The sequence below is a fragment of the Polyodon spathula genome, chromosome 1, assembly GCF_017654505.1.
Source record: "Polyodon spathula isolate WHYD16114869_AA chromosome 1, ASM1765450v1, whole genome shotgun sequence".
NCBI classification, from domain to species: Eukaryota; Metazoa; Chordata; class Actinopteri; order Acipenseriformes; family Polyodontidae; genus Polyodon; species Polyodon spathula.
This window is the reverse complement of record NC_054534.1, coordinates 90,539,692-90,564,664: the sequence shown is the minus strand read 5'-3', so window position 1 is coordinate 90,564,664 and position 24,973 is coordinate 90,539,692. Positions and strand designations below refer to the sequence as shown.

At 38.1% G+C, this 24,973-nt stretch overlaps 1 protein-coding gene across 10 annotated transcripts in view; it reads right to left on the bottom strand.

Moving 5' to 3' along the window:
• Window positions 1-24,973, bottom strand: part of LOC121324101 (LIM and calponin homology domains-containing protein 1-like) — a 156,045-nt gene that overhangs the window by 69,551 nt on the left and 61,521 nt on the right. For 9 of the 10 annotated variants that reach the window (XM_041265575.1, XM_041265593.1, XM_041265584.1 and 6 more), the window contains exons 4-7: window positions 17,411-17,517; window positions 10,654-10,684; window positions 9,615-9,725; window positions 5,209-5,404 (exon numbers count right to left, since the gene is read on the bottom strand). In XM_041265575.1, coding sequence (XP_041121509.1) covers window positions 5,209-5,404; window positions 9,615-9,725; window positions 10,654-10,684; window positions 17,411-17,517 — 445 coding nt within the window. Of the gene's footprint in view, window positions 1-5,208; window positions 5,405-5,820; window positions 7,191-9,614; window positions 9,726-10,653; window positions 10,685-17,410; window positions 17,518-24,973 lie in introns of those variants that run through there. The other variant, XM_041265636.1, reaches the window with a different exon arrangement.

Sequence of the window (24,973 nt, the reverse complement as noted above, 5' to 3'; positions counted from 1 at the left end):
ACACGATCCAGTGTGGTCTGTACATGTAATGCCATTACAAAATTGCACACAAATATATCCAATGAAATGGAGATGCAGTATACCCACATACAGAATGCGTAGTTCAGGTGGGACAATATCAGTGGTGCATAGTAGCTAAATCATAACTACTATGTTATGTAAAGACACCCTAGAATGCCAAGTGCCCCAATGCATAGACAAGTAAGTGAGCTACTCAGTAAAGCATCAATTAAATAGAAAATTCAAAGATAGAGGTAAAACTGGCTCAGAAAGAGGCCACTGTTTAAAGAATTATGGGTGGATTGTTGGTGTGACATCTTGGTACACATGTTTTATTGCTATTTTGATTTCATTCTGGAACTGTGTACAGTGCTTCAGGTGGCATAAGTTGAAGAAAATTGCTGCCTATAGACAGTACACTGAGGGAGACGAGGACGAGGAAGAAAAGGGGAAGATAAACAGCCAGTGTGGTGGTAATGTACAAAGTAAGAGAGAATGAGAAGTTTTTCTTTCATTGCTTTTCTTACTAATGATGGCTTGATTTAATGTATAAATTACTTACAAAATATAGTTAAGCTTAACAGTTAATATGAGTATGCATGCATGTTACACTAGGAAAATACTGTAAGCAGAAGTTGCCTGGAGTTGATAAACAACTAAAAACTGATGCCTCAAGAGAGAACAGACTGCAAGAAGGGGGTGGAGGCTACTAGATAAGGGGAAAGTACCAAGAACAAACAGTTTGGGAAGGGTGATGTGACAGAAGGCACAAATAGTTTGGGAAGGGTGATGTGACAGAAGGCACAAACAGTTTGGGAAGGGTGATGTGACAGAAGGCACAAACAGTTTGGGAGGCGTACACTGATGTTGTTTTGCATGCATGTATAAAAATGTCGTGTGATCTCTGCTGCGTTAGAAAATGTTGATGTTCTCTCCAGCGCTGTATCCTCACTCTTGCGTGATTACAATAAAGCAACCTCTGGTTTTGAAACTGGAACTTGGTGTGTGACAGATCTCTTTTCTTACACAGTATTGTCACGAGTGACCCTAAAACCCATCTTCCCTTGTACTTTTTTGAGTGAAAGGTTTACGCGGCAGAGATGGATGGCTCTTTGATTGAAACAGCTTAATTTATTTGAAGTTTTCCCACTGATTATAGGAATGAAAATGTAAAGATTTGAGCCTGGCTAACAAGATTTAAGTTTTTTGCAGGTATCAGGCTTTTGAAAACTGTCAAAGCTACCACAGGTGTGGGTGACAGACTCACTGAGAACAGAAATGGATCCAAGACTGTCACCGCTACTGAAGCAAGCTGATCTTTTGGATACAAATTGGACATTTGTGAAACTGCATGTGTGTTAAAATGTTGTAATAACTGTACTATGTTTTAAAGAATATAAAGCCAGCAGACATACTAAACAAATTGTTAAAACACACAGTTCAGAAACACACTACCGGTCAAAAGTTTTAGAACACCTCCATTTTTCCAGTTTTTATTGAAATTTACGCAGTTTAATGTCTCAATGTACTCTGAAATTAAAGCACAGAACAAATAAACAATTGGAGATAAAAAATAAATCATGGAATCATTTTGTTAAACAAAATTTAATCTAAATTTTTTACTCAAAGTACCTACCTTTTGCAGATATAACAGCCGAACACACTCGTGGCATTCTTTCTACAAAAATTCTTTCTACGAAAGTTCTTCCTAACACTGTTGCAGAAGTTCCCACAAATGTGTTGCACTTGTAGGTTGCTTTGCTTTCACCCTTCTATCCAGTTCATCCCAAACCAGCTCGATGGGGTTTAAGTCTGGAGACTGTGCTGGCCATTCCATGATCTGAAGCCTACCGTCTTGTTCTTTTCTTCTAAGGTAGTTCTGACATAGCCTGGAGGTATGTTTTGGGTCATTATCTTGCTGTAGGATGAACCCCTGACTATCACGCTTCCTCCTCCATGTTTGACAGTTGGTGTCACACACCGAGGAACCATCCTTTCGCCTACTCGACGGCGTACAAAAACCCTGCGTGATGAACCAAAGATTTCAAATTTTGATTCATCAGTCCATAAGACCTTCTTCCAGTCTTCAGTAGTCCACTGGCGGTGCTTCATTTATTTTATTAATATATTTTACCATCTTAGCAATGGCTTTCTTACTGCCACTCAACCTGTCAAACCTGCCTCAAAGTCTTCTCTTCACAGTTGAAACTGAGACTTGCCTGACCAGTGTTAAGCTGTGCTTGAAGCTGTTGTCCTGTTAGCCGCCTATCACGCAAGCTGTTGACTCTCAGAAACTTGTCTTCTGATTCTGTTGTGGCTTTGGGTCTGCCAGACCTCTTCCTGTCAGAGTTTCCTCCAGTTTCCAAGTGCCTTTTGATAGTGTAGGAAACTGTACTCACTGACTCCTTGGCTTTCTTTGCAATTTCTCTAAAGGAAAGACCTACACTTTTAAGGGTTATAATGGTCTGTCTGTCTTCCTTTGTTAATTGCCTTTTTCTCGCCATTATGATAGCAATATACTACTTCCTGCAGTACAATACTGTCCAAATAATGCTTAAGAGGGTGTAGTAACACAGTCTGTTCCAACACTGCTTTTATACAGACAGAGGGTTTGTAACTAATCAACAAAAGCTGGGACACCGGTAGGAATTGTTAGCATCACCTTTCAAGGCTTAATTTACTTCCATTGCTGCAGAACAGCTGTAAGTTGTTAACCCATTACTTGTTTCTTTTTGTATAACTCTGAAATGTACATTATTTTTCAGTTTTTGGTAACCTAAACTTTTTTTTTTTAACCTCTGGCAGGCTTACCTTTGTACCATTTCAGGTTATTCACTGGACTTGAACTGCTTAAATTTCAATAAAAACTGGAAAAATGGTGTTCTAATCTTTTGAAAAAAGTGTGTGTGTGTGTGTGTGTTTATATATATATATATATATATATATATATATATATATATATATATATATATATATATATATATATAATATATACATACACACACACACACACACACACCACACACACACTATAAATTATTATTGTAGAAATCATTGTAAGTCTGAGTATAGAAGGAGTTGGGTTGGGGTCACGCTGACCAGAAATACCTGTGAAATGAGCTAAACAACTGGAGCTACTGGGGCCAAAAGGCTTATGACCGTGAGAGAAAAGGCAAAAGTAAGCATTTCATTAATTCAATTCGAAAAGTTGCCTACAGTATAAGTTCTTATTAGGAAATTAGCAATTTTAATTGGGATGATGTCTGCGAGTCAAAAACAGAAGCCTTTTAGGTATTGCAAAAGAAAAAGCAACCCTTTTGACAGGATTACATTTTAAACTAAAAAAGTCACAGTGTTGCATTTATTAACGTTTTGATGTGATAGAAAACAAGTATTTATTACAGGGAAACTGTTATGTTTAAAAGTGAAACAATGTAATACCAAGCTGTAACCTAGGTTTATTAACGTGGGTACATCCATAAAGCTACAGGTTTTTTTCTCAACAAATTTACTGCATGGTACCCCTCAGCTCTGCTTGCCTGTGTGAAGGAATATTAAGACATTTAAAGGTCTCTATAAAATGAGTGATTTTTTAAAATGAACTAATGAGAAGCACAAGAAAAACAAAGCTACTGTCCATGATGAGAGCTTAATTATAAAAAAAAAACACGATTTTAGCTTTTTCTTATCTGTAGAGATACCAGTCTGAGCAGTTTCTTAAATCCAGCCAAGGCATGACTAATGCAATGGATATGGGAAAGTGCTTGCAGTAGAGTTTCTTATTAATTAAAAGTAAACTCAGTTTAGAATTCAAGCCCCCTCGAACTATCATCTACAAGATGTCTAAGGACAGGAAGCAGGGGGTTTTAGATAGAGATTAGCAAAGTCCATGAGAAACAAGTTTGTTTACAGTGTGTATTTTATAAATTATGTTTTTACTCTTGAGAAGGAAATATATTTTAGACCAAGGCTGGAATAATTAAAACAGAGTTGGTGTTATATAGTGAAAGGAATCTCTCTATATATACTTATATCTTAATAAATTATAAGGACTTTGTGGTAGGGGGAAAATGTTATCAATATTACCTCACATATTTTAGAGATTAGAAAATGTGGCAGACACAAGATCATATCCAATTAATTTTAAAGGAGTTACCGGCACTTTTGAAATACACTGTTTACTTAAAAGATACAAGTTGTAAAACAAACCAAATGATTAGATTTAAATCGGGTCTTCTGACGCATGAAGTGAAGAAAAAAACTCTATAAAAGTTGAGGCAAGACTTCAGTCATGCATCACTTGATTTGCTAAGTCCAAGTTGTGTGGTCCATGCGCTGAGGATCTCTGAAAAAGCTGGTTGCTGTTCGGTCGTATTTAGAAGTCTGCCTTTGAAGACAGATATTGTTTTTACGTTGTATTCTAAATCTACATTTCCATATGGTGGAAGGTAAGAATCATTTTGAATTGATATGTCATTTATGCACTGCTATAAGGTATAGGAATTAGATTTTAGCTTAGGAGAGTGATATATTGTATGTTTTAAGATTTAGCAGTTGGTGTTTTAGCTTTTTGCATGGCTAGCCTAAGGCCTAAGCATAAGATAACCATACTTGTATTGCTGTATTTAAGTATTAACGCTCCCCCCCCCCCCCCCCCCCCAAGTGAATCCAGAATAAATGGTCTTCAGTTAATGGCAAGGCTGTTGTCATAAAAGATGTGCCCATAAGGTTTGCTGCCTAATTGACTGTTTTGTTTTCTTTGCTGCACACTGGACATCTGCCAATCCCAGTTTTCAAATGACAATTCATAGGTAAAACACAGCTAAACCGTGCCAGACGATCACATTTCAGAGCTTTTCTCAATAGCTAGAACCAAATGTCTTGTTTTGATATAAAAAGGTCTTTATAGTCATGTTTGGTAATCACAATGTATATATTGTTCTAATAAAATTTGTAAAGAAGTATATTCAACAACATTGTTTTGTGTCCAAATGCTGATGTGTCTGACAAAAAACCCAGAGACAAATCTTAATCTTCAATTGAAGTGTACCTGTAGTAAGTGACAAGTATTAAAATTCCTGTTTTTTAAAAGGCATTTGCATAGCGTTTTTCACATGCCTATCTGTGCCCAGATTTTAAATGTGCAACAATGCAGCACAGAGCAGGTAAACAGTGGAATCCCGAGGTGTGAACCCTCCAGGCACTCACCATCGCTGCTGCCCAAGATCACCACATCGGGAGAGGGAGTATGATGCGAACGTGAGCCAAACGAATCCAGGCTGTCGAAGGAGTCGTCTCTGCCGTGCCGGGGTGGCGAGAGGGAGTCGCTGCGTTCAGAGTCCCAGCAATCTATGTAGCCACTGTCACGAATGCTGCGCTTGGGGCTCTCTAGGTCTTCAGCCTCCTAACAGTCAAAAACAAACACAAAGTTACAAACACTGTAAAAAAAAAAAAGTACAGATTAATACTTTCATATTTAACAATACATCAAGTGCGTCTGGAAGCAAATACAGTGGCACTATGGCATGGAACATTCTTGACAAAAGTATCCAGGATAACCAATACACTGACCAGAAAGATATCCAGTAAATATAATCCTAGTAACAGTGGAAAAAGTGAATTTCTTATTCAAATAATAAAATAAACAAATCTGATAAATAGTGACAATATGAATGAAATAAAGCCAGCAATACTTTAAGGGAGCAAGGGAGAGAGTGGATATAAACTGTTGAACAGCAGCATTCTCAAAAAAATTCATACAACAAGCTGTACAAATACAATTCTAGTAACCAATTCCAGAAAACATGCATCACCAACTACCTGTTTACGAATCATGGTTCAACTGTACACAGGCCGCACTGAAAAGCAACAACTCAGCTCAAGGTATTCAGCTTATAAGCAATTCATTTAGTTTTTTGGATGAAACCATTCCACACGGGTCCCAGCCAGTCTTTTTTTTTTTTTTTTCCTTTTCCCCCCCCAACTTGCAGCTCCCACTCCGATACAGGATTCAATACCCTGGGTCTATTGGGTTATAATGAGCCAGTGTGTATAACCAGCCTCCCTCCACCTTCCACAGACATTCCTGTTATGAAAGAAGAATCTCTTCTGCGAGGCAATCAGCAATGAAAAAATTATTCAGAAATGCTTTTCCTGATCCTCAGAGGAAACTCAGCCCAGTCCTGTCTCCTTGCCAGCTCTTGGCTCTGGAGGATACGAAGGCACTTGTAGCTGACCCACATGGTCAGAGCACACAGAACAATGGCTGTCTTTGACAACTCCGTGATTAGGAATTCTTTCCAGTGCAAGAATCCCATACTAACACATGAATCCCTAGCTCAGCAAAAAGGTCAGTGGAAGGCACCCTAGCCACTCTGCTAAAATAAATCACTTGTATAAATGTATGTTTTAAAATTAGTTACAATAGCAAATAAATAACAAAAAATAACTGCAGTTGTTCCAAATAAATTGTATCTACAGTATATGTCTAAATGCAAATCAGGAGACAGGTTTATGGATAACATTTTAATATGACACTTTTAATAGTGTACCAGTACCTCATGTTTTTATTGCATATTGCTAAAAGGTTTTGTGTTCCATAGTACAATTGTTTTTACATAAGAGTATCGTTTCCTTAACTAAACTCAGATACAAGACACTAAATTCATTCAGTGTGCCATTCATTTGTTTGTTGTTACTTGAACAGTGTATTAAAGTACATTCTGCACTGTAGCAATGTACAGTCGAATTGTACAATTTCTAATTGTTGGTGAATTTGGCACATTCAACAAGCTTTAAATAACAAATTAAACAATATATTAACGGGGTCCCCAAGTGGCTCGCCTAGTAAAAACACAGCCAGCTGGTGTCTAGGGGGAGTTAACAGCACAGGCTCGCGTCCTGGCTGTGCAAAGTCTCTGTGGATTCTGAAGAGAGAGTCGCATTCACTCCCGTGGGTTAGGGAGGTAAAACTGTCAGGGACTGTTTCTCCTCATAGCGCTACAACAAACCCTGCTCAGAATTGGACACCTGCAGGGCTGGCCTGTGTCCTCCAGAGGTCGGTAGCTCGCTGACATCTACTCTAAAGTTCTTGGGTGTAAAAGAAGAACCTGGCTTGGTCGTTGGATCGGAGGACACCCACTGAACCTTCAGTTCTCCAGAGCTGTGTGGGGAATCGAAGAGGAAAATGATTGCCCATTCCAAACTGGGGAGAAAAATCACGCACACTAAATACATATAAAAAATATATATACTCTAATGAAAATGTTTAAATTTCTAGAACTTTCTCAAACAAATTAAAGAAAAAATCTTTTGTAGCAAAAGTCTACAGTTATTTATTTCAGTATTTTTTGGGCAAAACTTCAAACGCTAATTCAAAAGTATTCATACACTGACAAGGAAAATGAAATTAATAGCTAGTTGAGGCACCTTTATCAATAATAACTGCTTTAAAACAATTAGGTTATTTGTAATGAGCTTTTGGCATGATTCTTTAGTGACTTCTGACCATTCATCGACACAAAATTGCTCCAATTCACTCAAATTCCGAGGACTTCTCTTGTGCACAGCCTTCTTTAACTCATACCAATCAGATTTAGATCAGTACTTTGACCAGGACGTTCCAGAACCTTGATTTTATTCTTCTTTAACCATTCTGAAGCAGATTTTGATGTGTGCTTTGGATTGTTGTCCCGGCTTGGTACCAGGATAGGGGGCGACAGGTCACAGATACCGCTAGTGGCGCGCTAACAGGGATGTCCACCTGCAGAAACAGCTACTGGTTAACCTTCCAGTCAGTAGAGGCACAAGACTGGAAGCAGCCTGCTTGAAACAAGCCTTTCTAGTAGTGTGCTGGACAGCTACACTAATACAGCAATAAGCTGCTAATGTAGGCAGCCCACAGAAGCTGCTCGGTTTCGTTTCAATACTTACCTTGTGCAAAAAAAATGAAACACAATCTAACAGAACACAACCAGTAGAAACGCAAAGCGAAACTCCAGCACTTTACTTAATTATTTTAAATTTAGAATCGCCAATTGATTTTACCCCGTTTTTCTCCCAATTTGAGCTCAGCTCACTGTTACCACCCCTACACTGACTCGGGAGCAGCAAAGACAAACACACGCTATCCTCTGAAGCATGTGCCATCAGCCGACTGATTTTTTTTTTTTTTTTTCACTCTGCGGGCCCGCCATGCAGCCAACCCAGAGTTACAGCGTCGGAGGACAAAGGAGCTCCGGGCAGCTTACAGGCAAGCCCACAGGTGCCCGGTCAGTCTACAGGGGTCACTGGTGCCCGGTGAGCTGAGGACAACCTGGCCAACTTAAGCAGCCTGGACTTGAACCAGAGACCTCCAGGATAGGGGGCATCCTGCACTCCAAACTGAGCATCTTAACCGGATGTGCCACACAGGAGCCCCCTAATGAGCACTTTTAAGCAACGGCTAAAAGCACGACTAGATACATAGAAAGAAACAGATATACTACCAACGCTCTCTGACGTAATTAGGTTCCGTTGAAAAGGTAAACGGTATCGTTGTCAGGGTGCGTAGCTTCTATATTGCTCTCAGGGGCGGAGCAGCAGCCATGTCACACTGCTCTGACGAGAAGTCTTTGGTAAAAGTTTTCAGGTTCGGGAGTCTTAAAAGGAAACACCCATTTGTAATGGTTAATATTCCCTACATAAAAGGGAACTCTGAAGTGCACATACACATGCCTGCCTCAGCTGTATCCCGGAGATTAATTTATTTCTGGGATACCAAGTGTGACCTTCATATTACCTGAGCTAGTATCTAGGTATTTTAAGGATGAGTACTTGCCTTTCTCAGCACAGGCATGTGGCACGGTTTTCAATACAGTTAAGAGTTTATACACAGTAGCTTTATGGTTATATTAATAACTCTCCGTGGCATTTCTCTTGCCTTTCTGTTTTGAGTCACTTTCATTTCTAACTAATGCTCTCATTTCTCTTGATCCATAAAAGTAGGACACTTTTAAGCAGCTAAATCAAGATACTCTTTTCCTGGCGACACAGACTGCAAGCTGTATTACGAGGCTTCATTTAGGTTTTACATCCCGGCACTGTGCATATTTCAGGCACGTGTTATTCTTTCTTGTAGTAAAATAAAACCAAAAACAAACAAGCAGTTCAATCTTAAAAATCACTGCATTTCTGAGTGCTGCAAAAAACGTATCATGATTTAAGTAGTTTGTACTACTTACAGTGTATATAAAATCTCCAGCTAAACACTATAGGTCATGCCTTAATATATTCACTACAATTCGCCACTTTCTGTGAAACTAAAATTAAACTCAAAGGCTTAAAAGCGAGTAAGGGTTTTTTGTTTTACTTTATGTAAAGTAAACAGTTTCCCTTTACCAAAAAAAAAAAAAAAAAAAAAAAAATGTATAAAATTGCATTTTGGTGTAAAGACTTTAAAATATGTCCCTTTGTTTACTGTGTTTATAACCACAACTCCAACATGCATGCCAGTACACCAGTCAAAGCCTTAATTAAAACATACCAGCTACTCTTTTATGATCTAAATTGGAAGGAACAGACTGGCCACTGCAGACATGCCCAGTGTAAAAACACCAAGTTGCACACAGGAATACCTTGCGCATCTGTGAGAGCAGTCCCTCAAACTCCTTCAGGTTCAGCGTCACCCCGCTGTATGAAGCACAGCTATTGGCAGCTTTTCCCAACCAGTATATAGTAATCAACACCTGAGGGGAAATCAAAACAGATTATTGAGAGGCTGTTTGAAATGGGCATAGAATTCTGTCATAAAACCATGTTCCAGACTGAACTATGAAAAGTTTATTCTACTGTAAGACCTGTGAACCGCTTCTGTATGGAAAGAAGTTTTATACTGAAATTAATATTCTGTTCTCTTAGTAAGCCGAACAGCATGGCTCAGTTCAAAGGTCTGTTGTTCTTTTGATTACCGTTAAAACTTAACCAGATAAAAACATTAAATTGCATTCCAGTTGTACAATTACACAACAAACAGATGTAGGTTCACACTTGGGGGTCATATCAATTTACTTTTAGCAGGGACATTCCATATTCTAGAAAAATACATAATGTATTTCTTTTTTTTTCCTCCACATTCATCTTTAATCTTTTGTTTTTTCTTAAGAAATACGTTTCGAATGGGATTGGCAATTTCTGAAGGGTCGATAATCAAAATGACGTACAGTTGTACACGATGAGGCTGCCAAAGCTCATAAATATGAAGAGTTCAGTCAAAGTTCCAACGCATCTGGCTCACTGTGCTAAAGCAGGCTTTTTATTGTATTTTCCTTTTTTCCTGTGGCTTGACATGTCATTTTTCTTTTACCGCTCCTTGGCTAACATCTCATATTAGCCTGAAAGTATGTCTATTTACTTTCTTTCTCTGTGCCTTCCGGTCATTGCCTCATTGATCTCACTTCCTAACTACTCTAGTGTTTCTTTTTTTGTTTATTTTTTTGTGAATTGGCAGCTCAGCACATTACTGAAGGTAGACCCACAATGTTTTACTTTTATTTTATTTCAAGTTTATTGGGCCACCTGCTGCCTCCAGACATATTTTCACGCTGTTTTCTACACTTTAAGAGTAGAGTAATCTTACAAAAAAACATAGACAAGAATGAAAAAATGATTACTTACATTTTTCAGTTTTCGACAGCAGTCAGACCCCCTGGGAAAGAGTAAGAAACACTGTTATTGATTAAGGTTACCGCTTGTCAGCAGCAAAACGAAGGAACAGGCAAGTATTGCTTAGTATTCTAGTCTTAAAAAAACGTTTCATATCCATTAAAACATTCTGCCAGTCCATAGTTACTTGTTTTGACTTTTAAAAATAGAAAGCTTCAGGCAATACTGGTCACAAGTAATGCCAAGAATGTGCAGCATTCATACAAGCTGGTTTATCTGTTTTTACCAATTCATTGAACCTAGGATTACAAAACAGTAATCCTGTACCTTTTTAGAAATCTTTGTTCCTTTGCCTTAGAATATATTCTTCACCTTTCAACTCCGCGAGATGTCAGTGCAATTACAAACAGAAGTTTTGAAGTGAATGTCTTGAATACTTTCATACCCTCAAGTGGCCTAAGAAATGGTGCTACCAAGCTTCATCACATTTGGATGAGCGTTTCTCAGTCTATGCTGTGAAAAAACATGTCCGTGTGTTACACTCACAGTACATCTCCAATATAGAGTACCAGTCATCAGGGTTAATCTTCTCATTGAGAGTTCAAGTAAAGTGGAACAGTTTGTTGTAAAGTACTTAAAGTAAGAGAAGGTTCTGAAAAATCTAGCGTTGTATATGTCCCCACGTGTTGCTACAACTGTTTAAATAATGCACCTGTTATTTATCTTTTCATTGCTAACACCCTGATAACTTTTTTTACAGTTATAAAACCTTAAAGTTACAAAACTTTAAAGTCTGTTTCAAAGATCTTTTCAAAATGGCCACTCAACTGCACTGTTAATGTAAGGATTATTTCCCACAAACAGGGAACACAGCAATAACGATCCATGATGTGGTACGGAACAGAAATCGCTCTTCCTGCAGTGATTTAGAGGACAGACCTCAAACCCCAGTGCACTAAAGCATCCATTTTTAAAGAGCTTTAAAGTTATAAATGTAAAAAGTTTACAGCTGTGACGACGCCTAATTTTTCACTATCGATATATCGATCTCCAAAAAAGCTGATACATTGATTAAAATCGCCGTTATGAAAGGGTAAACTGTGGATTACTGTGTAACACTGCTAGTAATGCTTTAAACTATTATGCATATTAAATTGATTACATCAGTTTATGCATATAGCAATTATATAATTATTTTTTACCTTATTTGTGTGGATTTGTACTAGTTGGTGGTCAAAACAAAATGCCCCCCAACAAGTGTTTGAATACATAACAAGGTCAGAGTAACAACCAATTGAGATTTTTTTTTTTTTTTTTTCCCCCCCACTGTCCACAGCAGTTTAGTAACAAGAGTGGTTGTTCATGGCTTATATTTTAATTGTGTTAAGGAACCTGATAGTGTCCACATTTTGTTTTAATTTAATCAACGACTGGCACTTGTTTACAATCTGCCCAGCATTACTGAACACCTGCTCACTAGGACCTGACGTTGCCAGGATGCTTAATACTTCTGACCAAATACACAACCTTTGGAACGATCTTGGTTGTTTTTCTTCATTTTTACTCTGGGGTAGTTCACATGACTAAATGCAGATTTTGTTTGATGTTCTGTAGGGTGCCATCTCATTAAATGGTTGTGCAAATTCGTTACTGTGGTATCCCAAACATTACTTTCTTTACTTTTCTTTCTTGGTGTCTTACATTAGAAAATAATTGCCAAACATCAGAAGGCATTGTAGCTCCTACTGAAATCAGTTCTGCACAGCACTGGTTTGCTACACAACCTTCGCTTCAGAGAGAGGAAGGCCCGCTGACATGGTTCCGTCAACTCGACCGTATTTGGGGCAGCCTTCCGGGTGATGTCCATCAAGGGTGTAGCGAGCGTGGCGGAGCCCGGAACGAACTTCCTATAATAGCCTACTAGTCCCAAGAAGGAGAGCACATGGGTTTTGGTCATAGGGATTGTCCAGTCAGCCAAGGCTTTCACCTTAGCAACCAGCGGTCTGATCTGGCCACTCCCTACTCGATACCCAAAATACTCCGACTCACTCTTCCTAATGGCACATTTCCTTGGGTTAGCAGTGAGCCCAGTCATGCACTGCTGTATGTGAGCAGTACCAGTGAATCCCACCACTAACACCACGTATGGAAGGGTGGGAGAATTCACTGACACGGGAGACAAAGTTATTTTTGAAACACCACTGAGGTGCACAGATTTATTTAGGACAGAAGATGGCACCGTTTTGCTGTGGACCCAAATACTTACAATGGTAAATGTGGTAGCACGCAGTGATTACCAGCAATGGTATATTTCGTTTCACAGTTCCAATTGCACTCGCAGGTGCTGAAAATAATAAACCAAAACCAGAAGGCGAAGCAAAAAGGCTAAATAAAACACAGGACCAAAACTACAAATAAAAGGTGCTGCTCTTTGCAACGTCCCTCAGCCTCAGCTCTCCGGTACGGCTCGGGTTTCAGAGATACTTTGCTGATCCCTCACTAACACTCATGGGGTTGCTCAATATTCCCCAGCTAAACTGACCACGTCCCACTTGGGTACATAATAAAATAATAAGTATTGGCTGTCTTTGACAGCCGGGCTTGCTTGCCCCTCTCTCTCTCCAGACACTGACGTTCTTGTTATGGTCTGCCATCCAACTTTTTGAACACAGCTATCATTCTTCCTAGATGGGCGGGGTGAAGGAACAACAGAGGATTATTTTTATAGGCCAACTGACCCCCCCCCAAGACCCGCCTCCCAACCAGTCGGAGAGAGGGAGAGACCACACACCCTCTCCCAGCCTCCCTGTGTCACTGCCATGATTGACAGACGGATCCTACGGGACTGCTGCCCTCCTTACAAAATCATGCATGTGTCAGACAGCCAGCAGACCTCGCCCTGTCACTCTTCTTACAAAATCATGCATGTGTCAGACAGCCAGCAGACCTCGCCCTGTCACAGGGTTTAATAGACTTGCCCATAACATCTGCTGTTTAGGACAAAATAGGGTTTTAAATGTTTCCAAATAGCTACACACCACAACAATAAAAATTGTTTTACACAAAAAAACAAAGAACCACATTACATAAAAAAAATAATAATAATAATAATAATAATAATAATAATAATAATAATAATAATAATAATAATAATAATAATTGAAGTTAGTTGACCACTTGAATAGCTACTTTGGCAAAACAAAAACCAAAACAACAATTCTCACCGAACTGAAGGATGCTACCGCCAACATGTGAATTTTCGTTGAACTGCTACCACACTGTTCATAGTAGATACTGTAAAGCCATAAGTATTTGACAGCCTTTTATTATGGGTTTTTCATGAATGCAAAAAAAAAAACACAAACATTTTTGGCACAAATATAAAACGACACCAACAAACCTTACTTTGTATATTGCAACAAGTTGCCAACATTTCTGTAGCAAAATAGTTTTTATGGGTGTGATTCGCCAAATATTTTGGCCTGAAATATTTATGGCTTTACTGTATAAAAAATTGCACATTTGGACAAAGAGTAAGAAATACCAGAGGAAATGTAGTATTTCTTACATTCACTAGGGCCAGCGTGTTGCTGAGGAACAGGAACAATCAACTGAGGCCATAGAGGTGATTTAAACTTAAAAAAAAAACACCAGGATTTAAGAATTGAAACAGAAAACAATGTTATGAATCTATTTCATAAGAAAACAGTGATAACTGATATTTCCTATTCATACAAAGTTGCTCTTCAGGATTTTGTGCTTTGAAAGAAAAGATTTGTAGTTAATTATGGGAGTGACAAGGACACGTGGGTGTAACAGACCGTTTAAATGATGCCCCTTCACTGTATTATTACCCCAGGGTTTTCCCCAGGCCTTTCAGGAAAAGTGCCTGTCACTGCCCGGCTGAAAAAACCCGATCAGCCCGTCTTGCAGATGCTAATGTGCCTTTAACAATAAGGATTGATTGCGCTTCTAGCAAACTAGATCAGTTGCGCATTGCTGGGTGAAAGAAAAATCTTGGAAGCACATGACACCTGTGTTACGTCTTGACACAACATTTAACCAATCAGAGAGTTGAAGGGGGGCGGGGTTTCTGTGTTAAACACTTAGAGACGCTAAAACAAAAGAATTGACTGCTAAAATAACCAATTATTTTCAAAGCAAAAACAGCGACAGGCGAACGGCGCAATCCAATCGCCTAATACGATTTGTGCAGGCTACTTTATATATATATATATATATATATATATATATATATATATATATATATATTATTTATTTTCAGGTATTATCATTCTCCATTTGTTGTTGTACTATTGTACTGTAAGGTGATATATCGTAAATAATAGCTATACAAATGCACCAAAAAAACACCTAATCCTTTTGTTGTGATACCAGGTGCTTGTGAGAAATATTGGTGGTTCACGTATAGAGGCTGTACGCCTTTAAGAAGAAAGGTATGATGGGATATCGGCTGAACACTTGTCAGCTGACATACAAATGCAGAGGTGCTGGATTATTACACTCCGGTTTCATGCAACAGTTATGGTGGTGATCAAACGTGTGCGAGTACTGGTGTTTAAAAAAAAAATGGTTAAAATGAAGTCGCATTAAAAAAAACAATTTAAATGAAGCAATAAGTTCAATAATTAAGCTAAAAAGGAATTGAAAAAGTTACTTTTTTTTTTCTTTTGTTAACTCCAATAACCTACGTTATCTTTCCCCAGTCAAATCAGACTGCCTTAATAAGCATGGTAATTTACCATAATAAAAAACAGTCATGAAAAAGAAAAATTGAGAATATAAAAAAAGTGCAACCAGATATAATCAACGAAGGACAACATATTATTCAAAGTCTTTGTCGTGTTATATATTTAAGGTAAGGCAAGTTTATTTTTCCCATTAAAAGTGCTCCCAGCTATAATGTTCTGCCGCCCGGCTGTTCCTGGGGAGAACCCTGTACCCATACTGATCTGAACAACTGTTCCAGTGATAGTTTTGTTACACTGACCCATAATCAGGATAAAAATTAAATTAAAAAAAAAAGAACCTGAAAATGTCAAAAATGTACTGAAAACAGTAGGGATGTGAAACAGCAGTGCGTTTTTAGTAGGCTTTTAATCTATCAATACTTGCTGTCAAGAAAATAAAACACCTCTGGCATGTGTTTTCATTCTTATGTAATCCCATCAAATCACTGAAACCACAACTCTTATAACATGTAGATCACACTTTGTTATATCACATTTTTCTTATGATCGTGACTTGCCTCATGTCATTGACATAAATAAGACTGAGAAACATACTTCTGCATTGTGCTATTTTTCTCCTTAGTTTTGGCTTAATCTCTAAATACTGGTAAGGAAAACCTGCTTGGAACACATAGAAAGCCCAAAACAGAGTACACAGGTTCAATAATAAACTTTAAGGTTATGTTCAGATTAAACTCAAACTGAAAATCAGAAGTTCCTGCTAGTAGCAGGCTTTTGAGACAGGACTGAACAAATCAGCTCTGCCGATATTGAACTGAACCGTACTTTGTTTGTAACACCTCCTGCCCATTGTTTAAATGTAAATTATGACTTCCATGACCTGCGCTTACTGTATATACAAATAAAAATGGCATAAGGTTATATATAGAGGGTTTCATTTATTATCAACACTATTACATGGAGAGTTAACATGGAGCTGAAGTCGACTCAAACATTCTAAATTCCCTTGGGAACTTTTCAAATATTTTTATTTAGTCTGCAGACCAGAAATGAAGTACACACCAATCACTTAAGAAGCCAACTAAAAACACATGTTAAACTTTAAACAGTGACCAAAACATCTTAGAATGCAGTTTTAAAGTAACTATTAGCTATTTTAGGCTTGTTTTAAATTTTACCTAGTTATACATTTAAACAGTCCTGCAAGTCACGCCCATGGAGACCAGCACATGGGGATTATGGCACTTAATAGAAATCATAATAAGGTTACACATTTACTGCTACTGTTATATGTAATTTATTGTACAACACATAACCCTCACACTATAATAAAACAATTTAGAAACATCTGTCGCACAGTATGTTGTAAACATGTTTGTGCAAATGGCCTGTCCCTCAGGAGGAAGGATAAAGTTTTGAAAAATCTGGACTAGTTTATTAAGTAATACATAATACAAAGGCTGCATGTCCCTCAGGTCACACTGAACAAGAAGTTCTGACATACTGGTAGTAGGCACACGCGGTCATTAATGAACGGTCTTGTATACCTTTGGAACAGTTTAAAATCAAAACAAACAAAAAAAATGCAGTTTCTCTTCCACACAAAATCAGTGCCCAACCCTTGTACATTTGTGGGATAAACTTCACACAGTGAAAAAGTTACATTTGGGTTACTAAATTAACCAGACTACAGGGGGCATGTCTTACAGTTTATTAATATAAAAAATTCTAAGAGTAAGTGTTTCAGCCAGGTTACAATTTAACACAGGTTTTACTAGTAGAAGTACAACAAAAGGGATTTTAAAAACCTTTTTAATTGGATTAGCGGAAATCTAAAAATGACGGGTCAGAAGTGCAAACTGAAAAGTTAGAAAGTTCTTAGATGTGACAGCATTTTATTGTTATGGGATGAAATAACTGACTTAAATTATTAGACAGAACCATTGTATAAAACTCTTAAATCAGCAAGCACTGGTATACAAACTAACAGCTTGAATAAACAGTTACTGGTATATCCAATACATAAAATAGCTTCTTAAAAAATGGTATATGCTTACTTGATGTTAGCCCTGTTGGAGGTGTCCTGGAGATCACCAGGGTCAAAAAGCTGTGTGCCTTTCAAGCCAAGCTCTTCGCAGCCTCTCAGGAACAAGATGATGTTGTCCTGAAGGGAGACAATCATGAACAAGGTTCCTGTATCACTTTCAGAATGTGACTTGGATCATAACTGGAAAATATAAAGGTGATCCAAAGGCTTTTGATTCACAGTCATCCAAAGACTATCGTCACTACTGTGAAACCTGAGCTACCATATATTGTGATCCATTGTTTTGGATGAAAAAGGATATTTTTTAAAGGTTAAATCTGATTTAAAAGTTTTAAAAGTTAATGTGGGAAGTTATTCATATACTTCATTGTATTACTTCAACCCAAAAGGTTTCACTATGTTTATATTTTATATATATATATATATATATATATATATATATATATATATATATAGTATATATATATATTATATATATATATATTAGTTCTGGTGAGTTCAATGGCATATCAGACAATCAAGGTTTATTAGTTCTATAAGGCAGTCTGTTTAAACATCATTGTTTAAACCCTCTTCCATCAGTCTCCAGAAACTACCTAAAATGCAGTCTATTGTAAAGTCATTTCCCCTGACCATGTTCCCAAAAGAAGAAAAAAGAAACAAAGAAGTTCTGATGAATTTAGAAACACTGGAGGTCAAGGTTTAACACTATTAAAAAGGGTCAAATCCTTTTTCTTTGTGAACTTTTTATTGTTAAAACATGAAAAATATATAAAAAAAAAAAAAAAAAAAAAAGAAGAAGATAAAAACTAAAATATCAAGCCAGTGAACTTTAACACAGAGTGACACAGCGTAATGCAAACAATGAAATGAAGCCCTGTGTTTCTGCACTGTCTGGTGCAGCTACAACAGTATTCACTTGTTTATCACTGTAACCTCATAAACCATAGTGCAGCTGTATGGATAAAACCAGAATGAACAAGTCTAAAATCGCCAAGCTTAAGCTTACAACTGACCTACAGCAGACTGCTACATCATAAAGATAATACAGATGATGAAAATCAGATTGCAGTCAAATGCATTATTATGCATGCATAGTCTACAAAATAATGTCTGATGTACAGGTGAATGTTTTAGTCCTGTAGGAGAGATGTGAACCTGTTTTTCCTGGTTTGTGCCAATTGTAAAAATGTTATCCTATACAAACTATTAAGTTACAAAATACAGAGGGAGGGTGTATTTATAGACTGAGGCATTTGAAATGGTGTTACATTTTACAGCTGTGGAAGACTCAAATGACACATGATGCCATTGTTGTCATTGTTCAGTAATGCAGGATGATCCTTGCAGCCACAGCTAGGGGTGGAGCTCCCACAGACTAGAGCAAAACAGGGCTCAGGCTGCCAGTAGCTGCAGCACCATAGCAAGGGTCTTGAAAAACTGCCAGAAAAACCTAAATCCTTTCCATTGCTGCTCAGCCAAAACAAAAAATCCCTTTTCTTTTCACTCAAGAAACAACACATGTGTTATTGCTAAAAAATCATAAACAAGGCACAACTCTCTGCACTGAAATGCTTGATAACATTCTTGTCATTCAGAGTAGCCCTTTTAATTCCATGCAGTGGTATTCAATAAACAAGTGCAACTTTCCTCAGCCCTGTGGTACTGCAATTACAGAATAAAAAATGACTGCCTGAGGTTGAATTCATAAAGCAGCAGCATAAATGTATAGTGCTCAAATTGCAGATTAGGCAGCAGCTTCAGATTTGTTTCCACCCTGCTTCGATCATTAGCAGGTCCCTAGTTACTCACCTAGCTAAAACACCACCACCAGGTGCACGGCTCAAAACTTGCGACATTTCCAAACTTAGCTGGTGACCCGCAGGGAACTCTGCAATAGCCTTTGCGCTCCCGTGGGTTAGAGAGGAACATTGGTGGGGTACAGTTCACCTCATCAAGCCTCAGCGACACCTACTGGTCAGGTGCCAGATTGGGCCCTTGCCTCATGGGTCTATCTTGGTCAAATCTGTTTCTTAGGTTAACCAGATTGCTTGTTTTGATGGTGTCAATGGAGGTTAAGGGATGCAGTGGTAAGGTAACACTGAAAATGGGCATTTCGAAATTAGTTAAACAATGGGGTTAAACTTACAAAAGTTAAAAGCAGCTACAACCTTTAAAACTTGGCTAAATAATCATGCCAAACTGCTGTATTTCAGGGACCCCAAGATTTACTTTTACATAAATTGGGCATACACCACCTTAAATCATGCAGTAAGCAATATACAGAAGGATCTTCATCCAATTTTAATTAAGTGAATTTGTTCTATATCTGTCAATAAGGGCACAGCTCCCAGCCAAAAAATGCATAACCAAGAAATAAAGATGTTTAAAAAGATCTTTTCATCATAACTGTCTATTTTAATGATATCCAACTGTGATGGGTTTCTGCTTGGAGATTTCTGTTTAAAGCATTTTGGAATCCCAGTTCACAAAGCAAAGTGGAATGCAGATGATGGTATGGTTATTTAAAAGGGTTTCATTTTGTATACCAAAAGAAACATCATTTCAGTTTTAAAAGAAATGTGCATACTGTAGATAATTTGATTTCATCAATGCAGAGTAGTAACGTATTGTTAAATCTGATGGATTTGCACTAAAATGACTGTTGTGCTGTATAAAAAAGTCACGTAAAATAAAAATTAAGAAAATCAGATAAACTTAGTAAAACACAATTAGAACAGGCTGATGTTTACCAAAGCAGTGAAATACTGTACCTTGCAATGACCAGTGTTACTGCACAGCACCAGCAAAGTGCAAGAGCGTTTCCATTTCAAGCAGGCTGAAAACTGAGCCTCTGCCCTTAATGCAGCTCTACGTATGTTGCTAAATAAATGTGATGCTAATAATGTTTGTACTATCTTCACCCCATGTGTTTCACATTGTTTCCACAGTAGGAGAGAATTTGGAACAGAGCTGGTTTTGTTCCGATTCTAACACAACATACCACATCGCTGAAGGCAGACTGTCTAATAGCCAGCTGACAGTTGCAAAAAAGCGTGAAAACGGCTTTCTCTTCTGTCGAGTAACAAAATACTATTATTCCAGGTTTTTATGACAGGTTATCAGGGAATAACTTAAGACTCCTTCCGATGACAAACTATTAAAAATACCGCACTGTTTCAAAAGGGTCCACTCTGACTAGTATAGGAAATAAATAAAACACAGCAAATAAACTAGTACCTACTTAAACACATGCTGGTGCAGGTATAAATGCCAAATACAGTTGAAAACTGAAAATATTAAGCAAATGAAAATTTATGCAACTCAACTGCAAATTTAAAGCAAAACATTTAGGAGAAAGTATCAGCAGCAAGTATCTATGCAACAGGCTCGGATCTCAGTGTGTTTTTACAGAATTCCTGCCAAACCAAACTTCCTACAAAAACGGTTTTAATAGGAGCCTGTCCAGAAGTGAACTTTCGCTGCATTTGTCTCTGACTGGCCAACATAACAGTTTTGGATATATGTCACTGTAATTTTCAGTTTAAAGCTATTTACCACTCCCCAATAAAGGCATACAGTATATAGTTAGCCACGACCTTATATATTATATTCTCAATATCACTACATTTTACCAGGCAAGAAAGTGAATGTATGGTCCAAACCAAGCACTGGCCTCAGCTATTTTCTCATATTATATACTTTATTGCTAAAACTGAGATTTTAGCACAAGCTGATGTGATAAAAAATGTAAACATCTTGTCACATGAAAGTACAGAGTGTATTTTACTGCTTTGATTGTGAAGTGGGTGGGGGTGCAGTATAATAATAATAACAATAATTAAAAATCTAAAAATTTATAAGACCTTGCACTAATAGACTAACATTTAAAATAAATACAATCCCAGGGTTGCTAGGTTATTCAGAGTGTGCTGCTGAAACTCTTACTACAGTATATACTGACTGTTTGGATGCTGCAGATTCATTATTTAATAGTCTCTATTTACCTAAGAGCTGCAGAGCTGGTGTGATGCGTTGAACTGCTGTTTATCGTAAAAAAATTAATTACCACATATTTACATTTACAGATATATACAGGTCGTGTAAGTAGATTCCAGGGACACAATATCAATCAGCTTCAAATACACGTAAAAATGATTACTTTGAGATGATCTAGGAATTAGAGAAAAGCAATCCCTGCCCAAATGCATCCCTCCTCTTTCTGAACTACAGTATATCATTTTCTGGACTATACTAGATGGTTTTCTTTTTTTTTTTTCTGTGCTGTAATACGTTGAATTCCATGAAGGTCAGGACAGACAGAGCTGAAAGAAGCAGCTGACCAGAGGGCATGAAGGGACTGTGCACACCGAACTCAGCATCATTTTTCCTTCAAGCCCACTGCAATCATGGACACAGCGACCTTGAAGGTTAATGGTTACATTTCTATTTCAGGGAACCAGGGTTATGATAATAACCTAACGTTCACTTTCAAATACAAAATGTAACCATTACCAAATGGGTCAGTATACCCAAGCCGTCGCAATGGTAAGATTGCTGCATGCCCTTAATGCTACAAGGCTAAGCTGAGGCTGCCTTGTGCATTACCATTCAGAGCCCCAGTAACAAGTAGCTAGGGCTAAAAGATCGATGGAGAAACTCATCTCTTTGCCTGTGCTGGAAGGGTTGACTTGGAAGCCGTCCTTCACACTCTAGTTCCAAAGCCAGGGTTTTGAGGATCCATGACGTTGAGTCTGTAGGACCTAGGTATGTGGAGTAGCCCACACTGCTGCATTGCAAATGCCCTTGACAGACGCACCCTAGAAAAAAGCCCATGAAGTTGCCTTATCCCTGGTGGAATGGGCAGTGAGCTTTTCTAGAGGGAGCAAGTTGGCCAGTTCTTAGGCAGTTCTGACCGTGTCTCATATCCACTTGGACAGCCTCTGCTTAGACAGGACTTGACCATGGGATTTAGCCCCACAGCAGATAAAAAATTGTTCAGACTGCCTCCAACTTTTTGACCTGTCAACAGAATACGCCAGGGCCCGCAAAGAGTATGGAGCTGTCGCTCCTTGTCTGGAAAGGAGGTGAATGGAAAGCCTCCAATTCCACGAACTGGAGGACATTAAATGCCGAGAATGTCCTTAGCAGAAAGGCAGGATTGGCACAGAGCGTAACCTTTGTCCTGGGTCACATTACAATCACGACACAGTAAACTAAGCATTAAACATAAAAATCACACAATTGTCTCATTTGCTTGTGCAAGTGTTTGCAGTAACACTGGTAAAGCACTTGGTCAAACAAGCTTCTCGGCCTGTTTTGGTTTTGCTTCTTGTTTATTCTTTCAAATACATTTCTTAAAAAAAAACTACAAATCAGGGCTCCAGATTAAGTTTTTGTCTTAGGAGCCAATTGCTGGGTGCCACTTCAGAAGCAAGTTAGTTGCTACCAGTCAACTGCTTAAAATACAGCATTGTGTTAAGACACTAAAGTGATACTAAAACAGTAACAATGTCTGTACTCACTTGTTTGCATTATTAATATTATTATTACCTTACCAACTGTCTCCCTGTATCTCATCACCAGTATCTCCACTGGCAAAGCGATCGGTAATATTACAATTTGCCCAAATGAAACTGCCGGTTGTACTCCAGGGTATCGAATGACAACATCTAAACACAGACATTTTCGCCTATGAGATTGCTTGAATATTAACGGATAAAACCTTTCCTGCATATACAGGTGCTCATTACAGCAGGGGACAACATGGGTATTTGAGATCCATCTATGGCAAATTTCTTGATGTAATATAAATTACTCTTGGTGTATTTTAACATGTTTTGTTGTATTAACAACTTGTTTGAGATTAAACACATTATTTTTGATAATGATACTTACTGCTTTTATTGCTAATTTTTAAAAATATTTTTTAAAACAAGTCTGTATTAATATTATTATTACTATTATTACTATTCTGTAAGCGTAGACTACACACTTGTGTTCTGATATCAACAGGGCTGTCTTTTGGTGGTTTTAAATTATTATTATTATTATTATTATTATTATTATTATTATTATTATTATTATTCAATGGTAGATTGCATTCCATTTTTATTAACACAAATTCATACTTCTGCGTGTTCATTTTTCAATGTTTTGCATACCTTATCCTTGTTAACCAGTGCATATAAAAAGACTAATAATACTTTCGCTTTATACTTGAGGATGTACTGTACAATGTAATTTTGGTATAAAACAAAACTGTTACTTAGTTCCCACTAAAAAACAGCCTTTTAACAAAGTTGCTGGAATGTTTAAATTGAGTTCCGATGTTGCTACAAAGTTGTGTGTTAGGGCTTCACAATGACTGCAGGAAGCATGTGAAGCTAGTGATCTAATATAAACACCGGTCTCAAATAATCGCAAGCTTGCTGGCAAATACTGTAAATAAACACCAGAGATGTTTAATTTCAATTTTACGATGATGGGGTTTTTGTTGTTGTTTTTTTATTTAAAATTTTTTACTATTGAAACTCAACGTTCAGCGTGTACAGTAAATCGGACTTCCGGGTTAACAACTAGCAGATTATTGCACATTAAGAGGTTTTAATGGTTAAAAAAACTTTGGTGTTTCAAATATATTTAAGTTAGGTTTAAACTGAGTAATAAAATCCATTTAGATTTGTTCTGTACAAATCAAAAAATAGATTTTGACAGGATGTAAGGTGGGTCCAGGCGCTGCGATGTTTGGCCTTAGCATTGGAAGACAAGCGTAACCTGACCAATAAGTTGCCACCAGTTCCATCAAAGCATTACACACAAAAGACAATATTCCTCCATCCAGGAGAGCAACCACCAAGAAAAGGTGTTAAAATCAAGCCTTGCTCAGGACAACTGGAAGCTGCTAGAGACTGGAAGATGCTGGCATATGTTGGTCAACGGCTTATTTTTCCACCTGAGATTGCCACCACTAACCTTCCACCAGACATTGTCTTGTGGTCTGGATCAGCACGCCTTTTTTTTTTTTTATCTGGTAGAGTTAACAGTGCCATGGGAAGATGCTGTGGATGAAGCGTATGAGAGGATGAAACTTCGGTATGCTCAACCAGCTGCTGAAGCGGAACAGCGAGGATGGAGAGTCCGAGTTTACCCAGTGGAGGTGGGTTGTCGAGGATTTGTGGCACACTCTACAACCTGGTTTCTCAGAGACGTCGGGTTCAGTGGCCAACAGTTGCGTCGCATAGTGAAGAACTTATCTGAAGCAGCAGAAAGCAGCAGCAACTGGCTGTGGTTGAGACGGAAAGATTCCATATGGGGATCTCAAGCACAATAGAAAGAAAGCAACGCTGATGTACAGGTAAGTAAGCTGGGCTGAGCTGAGTGGGGGATGGAGGGGGGTGATGCTGGGACGCCAGAATCACTGTTGAGCCCTCTTGAGGTGTAGTGGGCTAGTCAACGAAACACAGAGGATGGAAGGTGCCCATTTGAAGACCCCAGAGATGTACCCTACTTAGCTCAATCCAGACGGTTCCGTGAGACAAGTTCCGTGTGGGTGTCTGCCTGTGCTGGACAC